The sequence below is a fragment of the Zootoca vivipara genome, chromosome 9, assembly GCF_963506605.1.
Source record: "Zootoca vivipara chromosome 9, rZooViv1.1, whole genome shotgun sequence".
Lineage (NCBI taxonomy): Eukaryota > Metazoa > Chordata > Lepidosauria > Squamata > Lacertidae > Zootoca > Zootoca vivipara.
The window spans coordinates 20,497,391-20,511,772 of record NC_083284.1 but is presented as its reverse complement, the minus strand read 5'-3'; the positions used below and the strand labels follow the sequence as shown (position 1 = coordinate 20,511,772).

General features: G+C 43.0%; 1 protein-coding gene across 4 annotated transcripts in view; it reads left to right on the top strand.

Annotated features, from left to right (window-relative positions):
- The first annotated feature begins 1,901 nt into the window (after positions 1-1,901).
- Positions 1,902-14,382, top strand: part of LOC118084423 (alcohol dehydrogenase 1) — a 30,718-nt gene continuing 18,237 nt past the window's right edge. The window contains exons 1-9 of one of the 4 annotated variants that reach the window (XM_060278459.1): positions 1,936-2,041; positions 3,277-3,328; positions 7,799-7,900; positions 9,225-9,366; positions 10,933-11,020; positions 11,129-11,351; positions 12,338-12,598; positions 12,998-13,133; positions 13,977-14,115. In XM_060278459.1, the coding sequence (XP_060134442.1) occupies positions 3,317-3,328; positions 7,799-7,900; positions 9,225-9,366; positions 10,933-11,020; positions 11,129-11,351; positions 12,338-12,598; positions 12,998-13,133; positions 13,977-14,115 (1,103 nt within the window). In that variant the 5' untranslated portion in view covers positions 1,936-2,041; positions 3,277-3,316. Of the gene's footprint in view, positions 2,042-3,276; positions 3,329-3,386; positions 3,407-7,798; positions 7,901-9,224; positions 9,367-10,932; positions 11,021-11,128; positions 11,352-12,337; positions 12,599-12,997; positions 13,134-13,976; positions 14,116-14,382 lie in introns of those variants that run through there. The other 3 variants (XM_035113924.2, XM_035113925.2, XM_035113927.2) reach the window with 3 other exon arrangements.

The following is a 14,382-nucleotide window of genomic DNA, read 5'->3' as shown; positions in this document are numbered from 1 at the left end:
AGAACACTGTCCAACCATCTCGTCCTCTGTCGTCCCCTTCTCCTAGTGCCCTCAATCTTTCCCAACATGAGGGTCTTTTCCAAGGAGTCTTCTCTTCTCATGATGTGGCCAAAGTATTGGAGCCTCAGCTTCACGATCTGTCCTTCCAGGGAGCACTCAGGGCTGATTTCCTTAAGAATGGATAGGTTTGATCTTCTTGCAGTCCATGGGACTCTCAAGAGTCTCCTCCAGCACCATAATTCAAAAGCATCAATTCTTCGGCGATCAGCTTGCCATCCTGCAAATCATTTGCATCCATTCCAAAATTCAACTGAGCTTTTATTGAAATAGTTGAGGGTTTACAACCAACAAGAGTTGAGAAGCAAATGCAGGAAAACATTTAACCCTTATATACATTATTGTAACTTGCAAATACAAGGTGCAGCTGCTTTTAAGACGTTTCTAAGACCATAACTTCTTCACCATTCCAAACACACCATACATTTAAAACGTTATCACACCACTTTAACAGTCATGACTTTCCACTCACAACACTAGAATTCCAAGACGCCATAACAAACTACAGTTCCTTAGATTTCTTGGAAGAAACAATATGCTTTACATGTGCTTTTGATATACAGTGTGTATGTGACCTTGACCCCCTGTTGTTCTTACAATGTGACCCTTCAACAAGACATCTCCTTGGCACAAATTCGCTCACCCTCTTTGGTCAGGCGGCATTGCGGGGCGATACTGCTTATTCCCCACCCCTGCCATGACCCAACAGGGAACGTCTGCTCTGGAGATTTTCCTGGCCGCCGTGACCTCGAAAAGGGTTCTCGCGCCAGTCAAGAAGTCGGGTTTGTAGCCTGCCCACAGATTGGCCAATCACGGGCAGGGTGCAAGGCTGGCTCCTCCCAAGGGGTGGGCCCAACTGAGCCAGCAGGTTTAGCTCTGGTCCACCCTCCGGGTATAAATTACCGCCAGCCTCCACCACTTCACACAGTTTCTGATCAGATCTCCTACCCTCCCTATTTGTTATGCTTTATATGCTGTGCTTGACCTTGCAACGGGCTTTGCTGGTTACCATATTCAAGGCCGGGCAGGAATTTGTCCATCGGTCTAATTGGCCTTCTCTGATGGTTTTGCCTACCTCATAGCAATTGTCATAACTTTGGCAGTTTGCCTCTCCAGAGTTCAGGGGTATACTGTTAAGGATTTGGAAGGAGTTGTTTCTCTGTCCAGGTGCCCAGGCAGGGGCAGGGGCTATATCTACACTATAAATTTTAGCTGGAGACCAGACAGAAAAGGGGGAAACTACGCATGTGGGAGGAAGCATTGCAAATGAGGTGCAAGAACTGCATTCACTACAGGCATCCCCTCCACTTACATGTGATTCACTGTGTATACACACAGCCATGGGAAATAGGAAAGAGAGAGAGAGAGAGAGAGAAGAGAGAGAGAGAGATTCAAACCAGGAAATGGCATGAGAGAGCTGGCATAAGAAAAAAACTAACAGATGTTCTTCAAAAACTTGTAATGGAATTTCTCTCTCTCAGTTTTGGCCCTAAGGGCTTCTAGCATCTGAGTAATCACACTGTGTGTGGTTATGCTCTATTTTATATAAATAATTTGAGAAAGAGAACATGGACCAGAATGATTTTTACGAGTATGCACAAGTTCTTAGTCAAAAAATCTGTAACTGAGCTGACCTTTTTTCTTTTTGGATCCAATATTGTGCTAGCTCTTAATCGTAGTGAACTTTAGATGGCACCTCCAGGGGGATTTGATTTAAGTTAAATATTTGCCAAGAAGGAAAGAACTTAGAATGCCAGCTGGAAATGGTCCCTCCCCTTTCCCAGATGGCCTATCATAGATAATACATTGTGTTTGTGTGTGTGTGTGTGTGTGTGTGTGTGTGTGTGTGTGTGTGTGTGGTGGAGGAAATAGTATTCTTGTGTATATGTTCTTGCATTCAGCAAGGGGTGATAAGCAAGAAGAGAAGTCCTTTGTAAAGGAAGACTGAAAGTCACGATCCGGACACATGGCAACTGCAGGAAAGGTAAGGAAGACCGTTTTTATGGCTCAGTATATCTAAAGCTATCTAAACATAACATGCTAATGTTTGCATTTGCACAGATGCTACATTGCTTTGAAGAGGAAAGAACTAAGTATTGCTACATCCCCATTGCCAGAGAAACCCCCTCTGATTTTTATTTGTGCAAATTCACTTCGCAGCTGCAAAGACCAAGCTGGAAAAACTTATCTCCTACTTGTAGATTCCAAACATGAGCCTGCTTGATATACGCGAAGGAGACAAAGAGCAGGATGTTATATTTTTCCTGACAATGCTAAAAAGCTGACATTGTATTGTGTAGGCGTTAAATAATAAAGGAAGAGGTTCTGGGTTTAAAGGTTGCCTCAACCACAACCAGCAGGCTGCCTTACCCAAGTTATTAATTTTATAAAATCCATTACATATATAGAGATAAAATATTTTTACAAACCTTACAAACTTATTTTGATAATAAACCTGTCATTTGTATAACGGTGCATGTATATAATTACAGTGTTCCCAGCAGCGTATGTTGTTCGACATTGTCTTGCATCTAATTGCACCAGTGTGTAAGAAGACTCCGTTTTTCAATTATGCAAATATTCTTGGCCTTTTGCCTCAGAAAGCATACTCTAGTTTGATTTACAAGTCAATATTTTTATCTGCCGTCTGCAGTGCAAATGAAACTTGGTAAAGTGTGACGCAAAAGCTTAGAGTTGTACTATGTCCAGTGGCGTAGGAAGCCGCTCAGGCACCCAAACATGACGCGCACCTGGGGCCAGGGCATCACTATGTAGCGCGCATGCGCAGCGTCGCTACGTATGACGGGTGCGTCGCTATGTAGTGACGCTGTGCATGCACGCTGTGTAGTGGGGTGCCAGCGGCGCCGCTTGCGCTGCCCCCCAAAAGATGGAGCTAGGAGCCGGTCGTCCCCTCCGCTCCCTCCTTACTATGCCCCTGACTATGTCATAGGTCATAGTCTGACTCAGGTGCCCTGTTAAAAGAATTTCAAGTAGAAGAGTAGGAAGGAGCAGAGTCAGCCAGATTTGATACCTGTCGGCAGTATCATAACAAGAGAGATTGCCATATAACTCAGCATAAGGGAGCTCCTTAAATATCTCCATTATGAGCTTTGTGACATTCCTGATTCTAAACGGATGAAGTGTTTTATGCATGTTCATGTGTCTTGGAGATATAAGTGTGCACCATTTAAAAGAAACACAATGTTATTCATTTTAAAGGGGGAAATACCGTAAGACATGAACCTTTGGACAGCTTTGCATGTTACAACAAGTATGTCAAGAGGAAGTGCAGGTGTTACCTCCCCCTGATGGCCCATCTAGCACAATGTAAGGCGGAAACAATTTGCAGGTGTGAGATATGACAACTGGTTTTGTACTTGGAGCTGATGTCTCTCACCCTTGCAAACTTTAAGACATTATACCAGAAACACATTTATCTTTACTGATCCCTCCCTCTCTCTCTCTCTCTCTCTCTCTCTCTGTGTGTGTGTACTGTATCTATATCTATATCTATATATCGAAAAGTTTCAGATGTATGGCACAAAACAGCAAGGGACATGTTATACAGTGGTACCTCGGGTTACAGACACTTCAGGTTACAGACTCCGCTAACCCAGAAATAGTACCTTGGGTTAAGAACTTTGCTTCAGGATGAGAACAGAAATCGTGCAGCGGCAGCAGGAGGCCCCATTAGCTAAAGTGGTACCTCAGGTTAAGAACAGTTTCAGGTTAAGAATGGACCTCCGGAACGAATTAAGTTCTTAACCAGAGGTACCACTGTATTGGACTAGATGTCAGTAGAAACTGTTTCTTTTCTCTGTGTTTATCTTCTTTTTCAGCTAGAAATTCAGTTCTCAACATTTATGTAGCAATTTGTGATTTTAAAAAAATCCTCATGACAATTTGTCAGTGTTTCAGTGCAAATTTTTCCTAATACTGTAAGCACATCTATGTACGCAGATTTGACTAAACTTTTTGCAAACAATTTTCCCAAATATAGTGAATTATTTTTTACACACACATATGAGAATTACTTTTTATGCACATCCCCTCCTAATAGTTGCATTTTTGTACACATTTTTTCAGTTGGAAAACAGCACTGCAAAATGCAAAAAAGCACAAAATGCAAACAGCTGTGTTTGGGTTAAATGAGTCATAATTAGGTAATTTCTTCTAAAAATGGAAACAGGATCAAATTCCTTCCCCATCCCTGGATGTTGGAGAGAACAGTTTCTCCAGCCCAGGCTTTTCCCCATCACACCTGTTTTGAAGGTGCCAGGAATGTTTTGTACAGAGGAGGGGTCAAGCAAGCCTCTACCTGCAACCTGTGAAGTGATGCTACCTGGAAACAGGGCTACAAATCTCACCTGAGATGTTGCAGGTTCAACATTGGGAATAATCCCCATGTTTACCCACACATGGCACAAACTATTCTTCATTTAATGGGGATTAAATGATGCAACTTATGTACTATTAAAATGCCTTATAAATGAAAGAACTGGGTGTGGACCTTGACTGTTCTGGTATATTAACTGCATACCACAATAACTATGTAACTGAATGCTGCAGGCAGAGATTCAGAAAAGGTTGCTGTTAGAAGTAAACAGCTCAGAAGAGCTGTATTTTGAGGAGAGACTTTTATAGTAGCTTGTAGTGCAACAGTCATGCAAGAATCCAGTGTTTATCATGAACAACACAGTTTTATGCAGGGTGGATAAAAATCCAGGATTTTTTAATGGATTTTTTTAATTTAAATCAGTTTTTTATTTTAATCAGATTTTTTTAAAAAAAAGAAGAAGAAGATAGTTTCCTATATAAGTTACATTATATTCCAAGGGCTATTCATCAGGAATTAATGAATTGTTTTAAGTTTTTCATTGTGTGCTAAAACTCAGTCTAAGGTTGTTGTTTTTTAAAAAAAAATGGTTTAACCACATCAGTTAACAAACATGGATACATGTGCTATAATGTTATTGTTTTAGTTAAATTAATTGTTTAAATTGTTACTAAGGAAATGATTATTTTTCTCCTTCCAATAAAGTACAGCAGAAAAGTTGTCCAAATATAAACAGTTAACTTATTAAACCTTACAATAATTTCATAATTATCTGTCTATGTATTTCTAATAGTATAACCAAATCAGTAATTTTTGACATAACTGTAAAAACTACTCTGAAAATTTATTATTCCAAAAATGAAACCTTCATCTGGTTGTAAATACTAAGATTATACCAGCAAGTATGAGTCTTTCTGTTAAAAAAAATGATTTAAATCAAGTCTTACTGACTAGTGATTTAAATCAAATCCACCCTGGTTTTTTGTATGTGGGATTCTTGACAGTGCAGTTTCCTATAATACCCAAATTCCCATTTTTAGTGTTTCTTTCATATGAACTAAGCTTAAGGGTAGGAAACAGAAGGCTCAAAACTGGTGAGGGGAACAGACACATAGCAAAGGGCTTCAGGGCATGGGTGTAGCCACTGGGGGGGGCAGGGGGCAGCTGCCCCCCATCAAGTAAATCAATAAAAATACTTAACTGTGGTTCTGCCCCCTCGTAACATGAAGCCTGCCCTCCCCAACATAAGTCCTGGCTACGCCCATGCTTCAGGGTTGTTGCATCAAACTAAGTCATACCTATATCCCATTGTGGAAAACTTGTTGAGATTTCATCAGCAACAACAGGGTGAAGCATGAAATCAGAATCCAGTAGGGATGTCAGAGAATTCTCTCCAAAACGGAAGCAGAATTTGCAACTGTTTCCCATTTTGTGTCACATCCAGGCTGGAAATCAGTCCACTGAATATGAGCCATTCCAATCCAATGAAAACAATCAGTATTCACTCCAGTGCCATTTTTCTATTAATAAAAAAGGTAGGCTACTGAAGCTCACCTTGAACTTCTGCCTTGTTCTCTTAAGAGTGGCAATGGTGCCCAGCTGAGAGGTGCTGGAGCTGAGCACAGGTGAGCTCCAGCTGTCAAAAGAAGTCCTAATTCAGTTACAATGTTGTTGTTTTTGAAGCCCACAACAGATACATAAATTATGTTAAATAACCAACAGTGACTCAAATAATGTAGTATATGGCAAACTGCACCAAAACGGAAATGGTGGCGAAGACAAGCACTTCTCTTTGCACATTTCTGAGTGTACAACCTAGTTCACAGTAAGGCTGTAGTCCTAATCATACTTACTAGGAAGTAAGTTCCATTGAACACAGTGGGACTGATGAGCAAGCACACGTAAGATTGATGCAACCAAAGTTTTGTGTAAAAATTGCAGGGGGTACCTGGCATTTATATCTCTGCTTTTTAATTTTCAATTGTTGTAACGCCCCTGGGACCTGCTAGTGCAGTACATAGTGTAGTGCAGGTAATAAAATTTGTTGTTGTTGTTGTTGTTGTTATCTGAGCATCTTCTATATCTGTTTATTTTGAGTGGCTTTTTTGAGGTAGAAGGGAGAGATTGGATTGTATGAAGACAGAATTGTTATATTCAAGCGGATGGGTGGAAGAGTGGTAACCAAGAACATAAGACAAGCCTGCTGGATTATGCCAGTGGCCCCGCTCTCTCACTGGAATGACCGCTCCCCACATCAAATGGGAGGCAATTTTTGCGTGGTCGCACGCAGCCCCCTGGATCCCAGTGCGGCTCCTGGTAGTTCGGTCTGGCTTCACGCTCCCCAGGCAGGATACCTGGGGTCTCCGCCTACCTCAGTCAAGCACCCAATCTTGCCTGGGGAGGCGTTGCCAGGGCATTGGCCAGGTAAGGGGAGGGACCGCCCTGCCCACACAACAGAAGGTATAGCTTACTAATTGTTTGGCATAGTCCAGGCAACCCCTGTACGCAACCCAAGCTGTTAGGGTGAGCCAGGCTGCAAACTGAGCAAATACATAATGTCTTGTTGGAAGAGGGAGAGATTATTATTCTTGCCAGCGGTCTGAACTGATAGTGTGCAGAGCAGTTTTGAAATAAGGCCTTGGGGCAAAGGTTGCACACTCCTGCTGTAGGGTGAAAGTGGCAATCTCCATGCTGATTGTAGCAACTCTAAGGTTGCAATCTTAATTAAATCATTAAAGGTACACTGTGAAATTCATCTCTGACCTGTTTTGATTGGCTCCATTTTCACAGGTGATCAAATGCAAATGCATAATGTCTTGAGTTTCCTATGACATTATTGCTCCTTGCTTTCTCCTTTCTGTTTATCTGGCCTTACGTACTGCATATCACTGCAATTCCATTTCTTAGTTTCCCTTTTCCTGTAGTTGCCAGATGTTTAGTTTGGATTGGCTTCTCCAAACAGAGCCAGAGACTGGAGGCGACAGGATGGGATGCAATTGTTATATTGGAGGGGTTGGGTGCAGAGGGGACAGAGGTGGAGACCGAGGAAATCACTCTCCTTGTTTTCGGATGTGTGTGTTTTGTTATCATCTTTAAAACAGCACACAGAATGTATGCGGGGGGGGGGGGGAGTTGGCCAGACTGTGTCTCTCCCCCAATCTCACATTTGCACTCAGGAAAAATGTGAATGTACAGTACTATTACTTTTGAAAGGAACGAAAAATTGTCGCACAGATGCTAAAAAGAAGGGTAAAATGGCAGCAGAACCTGCTGTTTTGGCAGTAATAGGATGAGGACTTGGGACCAGTGGCTTGGGACCTAATATCTCAGGGAAAAGCCTCCTCCCATATTGTCCTGCCTTTGAAATTCATCTTTGATCTGTTTTGATTGACTCCATTTCCACAGGTGATTAAATGCAAAGCCGCAATCATCTGGGAAGCTGGCCAAATGCCTTCTGTGGAGGAGGTGGAGGTGGCACCTCCAAGAAGTCATGAAATTCGAGTGAAGGTAAAATATATTTTTCCAAAAGGGAAGGTGCTTTCATTCATTGTGAATTATGGTTGTATTGGCTGAGGATCTTTTGCCTAAACTCTGAAAACTTCGATAGGGGAGTCTTGCGTGGTGCGGCAATGGTTCTGGAAGACTTATGCTTAAAACTCAGAAGTTATTCTTTCCCCGCCAGTGTCTATTGGCAAGGCAGCTGTCGGCAGAACTGAATGGACTCCATGCAAAAGAAGGAAGATCCTGCAACAGTCTCAATCAGATTTGTGCAGAATTTCAGCAATAGTTTTGGTGTGGTTGCATTTGAAACTTACACAGCAATAAGAAGCAAGGTCTATCCAAAAGCTCCGAGGAAATTCAAACAAGATTAACAGTGAAAGATTCTCCCTGTTATCTTTCATACAAAAATTATCCAGTTATATGACTACAGCCCCTGAATCGTGCCACAGCTGCAGTCTGAAATAACGTCAACCCAGGCACAATTTTACCATATTGTAATACCATCTGATGATTTACCTGGTATGCTTTGACCATACTGGGACCTGTTTAGCTACTTCAAAGTGGTAGCCTCATGTGCCTTCAGATCAGATCCTCCAAATATGTATTTCTGGCTAGTCCTTTGGGTCACAATTAGTAAAATCTGAACGAGATCAAGTGGGTAACATTCTTGATGAAATTTCCCATGTGAGTTCTGAGTGTTGTGAACCTCACATAGAAACAACTTTAGCCTTTTGGGGGGGGGTAATTCCCAGACTGCTCAGTTTGATTTAGTCTTTGTTAAAATCTGGCACAATTGCAGTGGAGAGTTTAGCTCTATTTGATATTATTTAAACAATAAGATATTAAAAACCTATCTCTAATCTTTTCCCTCTGAGGAAGATAGCTCCAATGAAACGAGAAAATAGCCGGCCCCTCGTTAGGTGAATTGATTTATAGTTTATTTTATAAGCATTTAAGTTTCTTCGTTTGATTTTGGTTTGGGAGTATTATACCTGATAAATAATTTGGAATAGTCCTCACTAGTTATAAGTTTGTACACTATATCTCGTATCAGGGAGATTGTCATGGTGGTTTATCTTAGTGTTTTGGAAACTTCCCACATGAGCTGGTCCTCTCTGTTAATACCTGATTGCTTGAGGGCTCCATTTCCAAACTATTTCTCCATCAGGGGATACAGTTGTAGTAATGGGGTATCTGCATGATCATCTGTTCACCTGGAGACCCATGTTTATGACAGAGACATTAAAATTCAGTGCCAGCTCCTGATGAATATGTGTGCTGGGTTGAAGCAGTGAAAGTACTGGAATAGTATTTTGCATTCCCCCTGCAGATAGTGGCCACTGGGATCTGTAGGACGGATGATCATGTACTGAAAGGCATTTTTCCAAACATAGACTACCCAGTTATTGTGGGTCACGAAGGAGCCGGAATTGTTGAAAGTATTGGACCAGGAGTCACTTCTGTAAAGCCAGGTAAGGATAAGGCAGATCAGAAACTCAGAAGTGCTTGTGCATTGGTCCCCACTGGGATTTGCAAGCATGGTGTAAATAGCTTGACTACAGCAATCAAGGCCCAATAGCCAGAGATGATGGGAGTTGTAGGATCACATTATGTACTAGAAACAATCTCTTTCTCCAAGTACACATCATAATACAGTGGAACCTCGGTTTATGAACACCTCGGTTTACGAATTTTCGGTTTACGAACGCCGCAGACCCATCTGGAACGGATTAATTCACTTTCCATTACTTTCAATGGGAAAGTTCGCTTCAGTTTATGAACAGACTTCCGGAACCAATTACACCCATGCTTCAGGTTAAGTACGCTTCAGGTTGAGTACTCCGCGGACCCGTCTGGAACGGATCCATCCACTTTCCATTACTTTCAATGGGAAAGTTCGCTTCAGTTTATCAACGCTTCAGTTTATGAACAGACTTCCGGAACCAATTGTGTTCATAAACCGAGATACCACTGTAGTAAGAAATCTCATACCCCAAGGATCCTTGCCCAGCATCAGATGACCTTTGGGCATTGCCACCAAACCTGATAGTATGTTTCTCTGTTGATATACCTCTTCCAATAGCTTCGTAACAGACAGAGTAGCAATCTAAGCACTGGCTAAAAAATAATTAGGAAAGAAGAGTTAGATAAAATCACTATAAAATGTTGTAGTGATTTGGAGGTTTAATTTGAAATCAAGCTTCCCCCCTTTTTTCTGTTTTCCTTTTGGTGTCCTCTACTCTGGGTTGGTGAAGGACCCTACCGTATGTGAGAGGCAGGCAAGGAAAGAGCTCCCAGGGTGGGAGGCGGGGGGGGGGGTAAAGGGGAGCTCCCAGGTAAGAACTGGGAGGGTCCGCCCCTTTTTTGTGTGAGATAAGGGTTGAGAGATGACTTTGCATTTTATTTTATTTCTTTTGTTCTTGTTTTCATTTATTGTATTGTATTATGAAAAAGCTTCAATTTTAAAAAATATTGGGGGGGGGAATAAGAGATTACATACCCTAAGGATCCTTGCCCATCATCATTGATGCCAGCCCTGGAAATGCATTTCTCCTTTTCCAACATTCCTTGTTAATATCACTGTGTTTCTCACACAAGCAAGCAAGTACACCCCGGCGGAAATGCTTTGGCTTTATTGGTTGACAATAAAAGCTTCCTAAAGTGCAAAGGGGCCCTCTATGAACTGGCTATAAATAAATCAGGAAAAGGGGGTTAGATAAAATCACTATAAATCAGGCATCCCCAAACTGCAGCCCTCCAGATGTTTTGGTCTACAACTCCCATGATCCCTAGCTAATAGGACCAGTGGTCGGGGAAGATGGGTATAAATTGTTGTGCTAATTTGGAGGTTTAATCTGAAATCAAGCTGGATTTGAGTTTGTTAGTGTTTCTGGTAACTTCTCTCTCTTACATCATGGGCGTTGGCTTACATTATGCATGTATATTCTGTATTTCATTAATACTATTGTTACAAGTTTGAATAGAACAGTAGGCCTATGAACTTAAACTTGTTCTTGTCCTTGTTGTTTTCCCACAAGGTGACAAAGTCATTCCTCTTTGTATTCCCCAGTGTGGAGAGTGTGGCTGCTGCTTAAGTCCTAAAGCTAACTGCTGCCTCAAGTCTCAGTAAGTTCATCTGGCATCTTCTATTAAAGATTTGTTTTTCTTAGCAATATGGAAAATTAGTATTTAGTCCAATTTATGATACAGACCAGTCTGAATCTTCACAAACAGCCTCTGTGAACCTCTTCAGAATTTGATGCCAGATAAGACCAGCAGGTTTACCTGTAGAGGGAAACAGATCCACCACTTCCTATGGACGAGCACCTTCTCCGAATACACAGTTATGCCTGAGGTTTCCACTGTAAGAATCCACAATGATGCTCCACTGAATAAAGTCTGCCTCTTTGCCTGTGGGTTTTCTACTGGCTATGGAGCCGCAGTCAATTGTGCCAAGGTAAGAATCAATTCACATTTCTGTTTCTCAGATAAGTGAAACAAGTGTGTGCTTACGCCCTGCTGGAGACGAGAGGCACCTTCAGAGATCACTTTTCAAAAAAAAAACAGCTGATGCTACTTGAACTTCCCTGCTCTCACTGGGTCAAGCCTCCCAACAGTAGCTCTAAAAGGAAGCAGCAAAAGGCTGTTGTTTGGGTAGATCATTGTGTTTTGATATTACTTTCCAGGAATTGTTAGTTCACCAGCTTTACTCCCCAGAAGTCCCCTTTCTAGAGTTTTCCTCAAGCAATCAGAGACTGTATCTGTGTGCACCTGACCTCTTCTCCTCCCTTTTCATGCCCCTTCTGGTTCTGGGAGATAAGTGGGGAGGGAGCTTGTCACAGCAGGAGGGGAAGAAACCCATGACTCTTCACCAGCCTGATTCATCTCTGCCTCTTGGCATATCTCCACTCACCTCCCAGCTTCAGCTTCTCCCTCTGATTCTGGACTTCTCTGTGCCACAAACTTTCCCAGCTCACTAACCCTGTTACTTCTTCAGCTTCTTCTTCTCCCTGTGACCACTCATCATTGTCCCACCACCATACCACTCCCGAGGCTCTGAGCCTTCCTCTCTTTGTGATTCTCCAGCTAGTTCCTCCCAACATTCCTCTGCATCCAACCAGTCCACGGCATATTTTGTATCCCATCTTTCCTTCCAGGAGCTCAAGGTGGCATATGCCCCAACTAGTTTACAGTATGTCCTACAATATTCCCAGGGACTGACCCAAGGTGACCCAGTGAGTTTCATGGCAGAATGGATATCCGATCCCTGATTTTCCAGGTCCTAATCCAATGCTGTAACCACTACACCACAGTGTCTCTCAGTTCTATCTCTCTATGCCTCTTCTCTTCTTGTCTGTCAGTCTTCCTCCCTCCCAGATCCTCAATCCTGCTACATCACTTGTGTTCTGGGAACTCCCTAAGGCAGTTTATATCAATTTGCAGGTTGAGCCAGGCTCTACCTGTGCCATCTTCGGCTTGGGAGGTGTTGGTCTGTCTGTTGTCATGGGCTGCAAAATCGCTGGAGCATCCAGGATTATTGGGATTGACATCAACAAAGATAAATTTACTAAGGCCAAAGAGTTAGGAGCCACAGAATGCATCGCTCCTCAAGATTTCAAGAAGCCCATGAATGAGGTTTTGGTAGAGATGACAGGTCTTGGCGTGGACTACGCATTTGAAGTGATTGGAAGCACAGACATTGCGGTATGTTTTCTGTTTTGATGCTAATCACTTGGGCTCACATCCCCATTTTTTGGCTCTCCTGTTCAGCCCAGCCCTGTGATCTCTCCTTATATAAGCAATGCAGTTGCTTGGGACTATGTAAAAGATTTAGGTGGGAAATTCTGAGGACAGAGGGACGCTTCATGGTTGGAGGCAATATGCTTCTGAATTCTACTAGCTGGAAAATGCAGGAAGAAAGAGCATTGCTGTACTCTGGTCCTGTTTTGGGGCTTCCTACAGGCATCTGGTTAGCCACTGTGAGAACAGGATGCTGGACTAGTTGGGACACTAGCCTGATCCACCAGGCTATTATGTTCATATGCTTTTATATTGCAATACCATTTCCGTTTGTGACCTCCTTTTTCTGTGTGTCCCAAACAGGTCACTGCCCTTAAATCCTGCCATTTGGGCCATGGCACCTGTGTGCTTGTTGGGGCACCTCCTGCGGGATCACAGCTCTCCATCGACCCTACTCAGCTCCTCACAGGAAAGAAATTAATAGGATGCTTGCTTGGAGGTGTGGATCGGTTAAAGTTGGTGATATATGGCAGCTACTGCATTGACCCATAGAACTGGAATGGACATTGAGGGTCACCAAGTCTAACCCCCTCCTCAGTGCAGGATCTGCAGAGTGGGATACAGCCACATCATCCCAGATAGATGGCCTTTCAGCTTCTGTTCAAATACCTCCAGCCTAGGGCAGCCCAACACCCACCGAGCCAATCTGCTTCCCTGCATTAGGTAGTTTCTCTAATGTTTAGCCGAAATCTGCTTCCCTGCAGCCACAGCAACCCTGATAGATTTCCCTCCAGCCTCTGCTTAAATACCTCCATCCCACTGGCCTTTGATTCTATTAAGCTTATTTTCTTAACTTATAAACAGGTGGCGCTGTGGTTAAACCACTGAGCCTAGGGCTTGCTGATCAGAAGGTCAGCGGTTCGAATCCCTGTGACGGGGTGAGCTCCCGTTGCTTGGTCCCAGCTCCTGCCAACCTAGCAGTTCGAAAGCACATCAAAATGCAAGTAGATAAATAGGAACCGCTATAGCGGGAAGGTAAACGGCATTTCCGTGTGCTGCTCTGGTTTGCCAGAAGCGGCTTCGTCATGCTGGCCACATGACCCGGAAGCTATACGCCGGCTCCCTCGGCCAATAATGCGAGATGAGCGCGCAACCCCAGAGTCGGTCACGACTGGACCTAATGGTCAGGGGTCCCTTTACCCTTTACCTTTATAAACAGGAGTTATCCTTATCTTCTAAAAAAAAAATATAGCTCACACATCCCAACATTTTCTGTTCTTTAAAAATAACAAGCATCCAGCTTGCATGCTGATCCAATGTTCGTTTATTTCCCCCACCCCAGGTTGGAAGTTAAAAGATGCTGTCCCTCAACTGGTTTCTGATTACATGAAAAATAAATTTAATATGGATGCATTAATAAGTCACACGTTGCCCTTTGAGAAAATTGCCGAAGGCTTTGAGCTTTTACATGCAGGAAAAAGGTATGAGTTCTATGTTTTGTTTTGTTTTTTTACACTTTCCCCCTTCCTTTCTTCCAATCAGTAGCAGATAGAATGGTGGAGTGGCAGTATTTGGCTGACCTCCAAAAAGCTGAGGGGTGAGGCAGATGTTCGAGGAGGCTGGGAGGTCTGTGTGGTGAAAGCACCCCAGCGGAGCCAATCCAGTGTTCCTGCTGGTCCATTTGCACCATGCCAACCTCCCAGCCATATCACTCCTCTTGAACTGGGGTCTCCCTGATCCAAATCCAA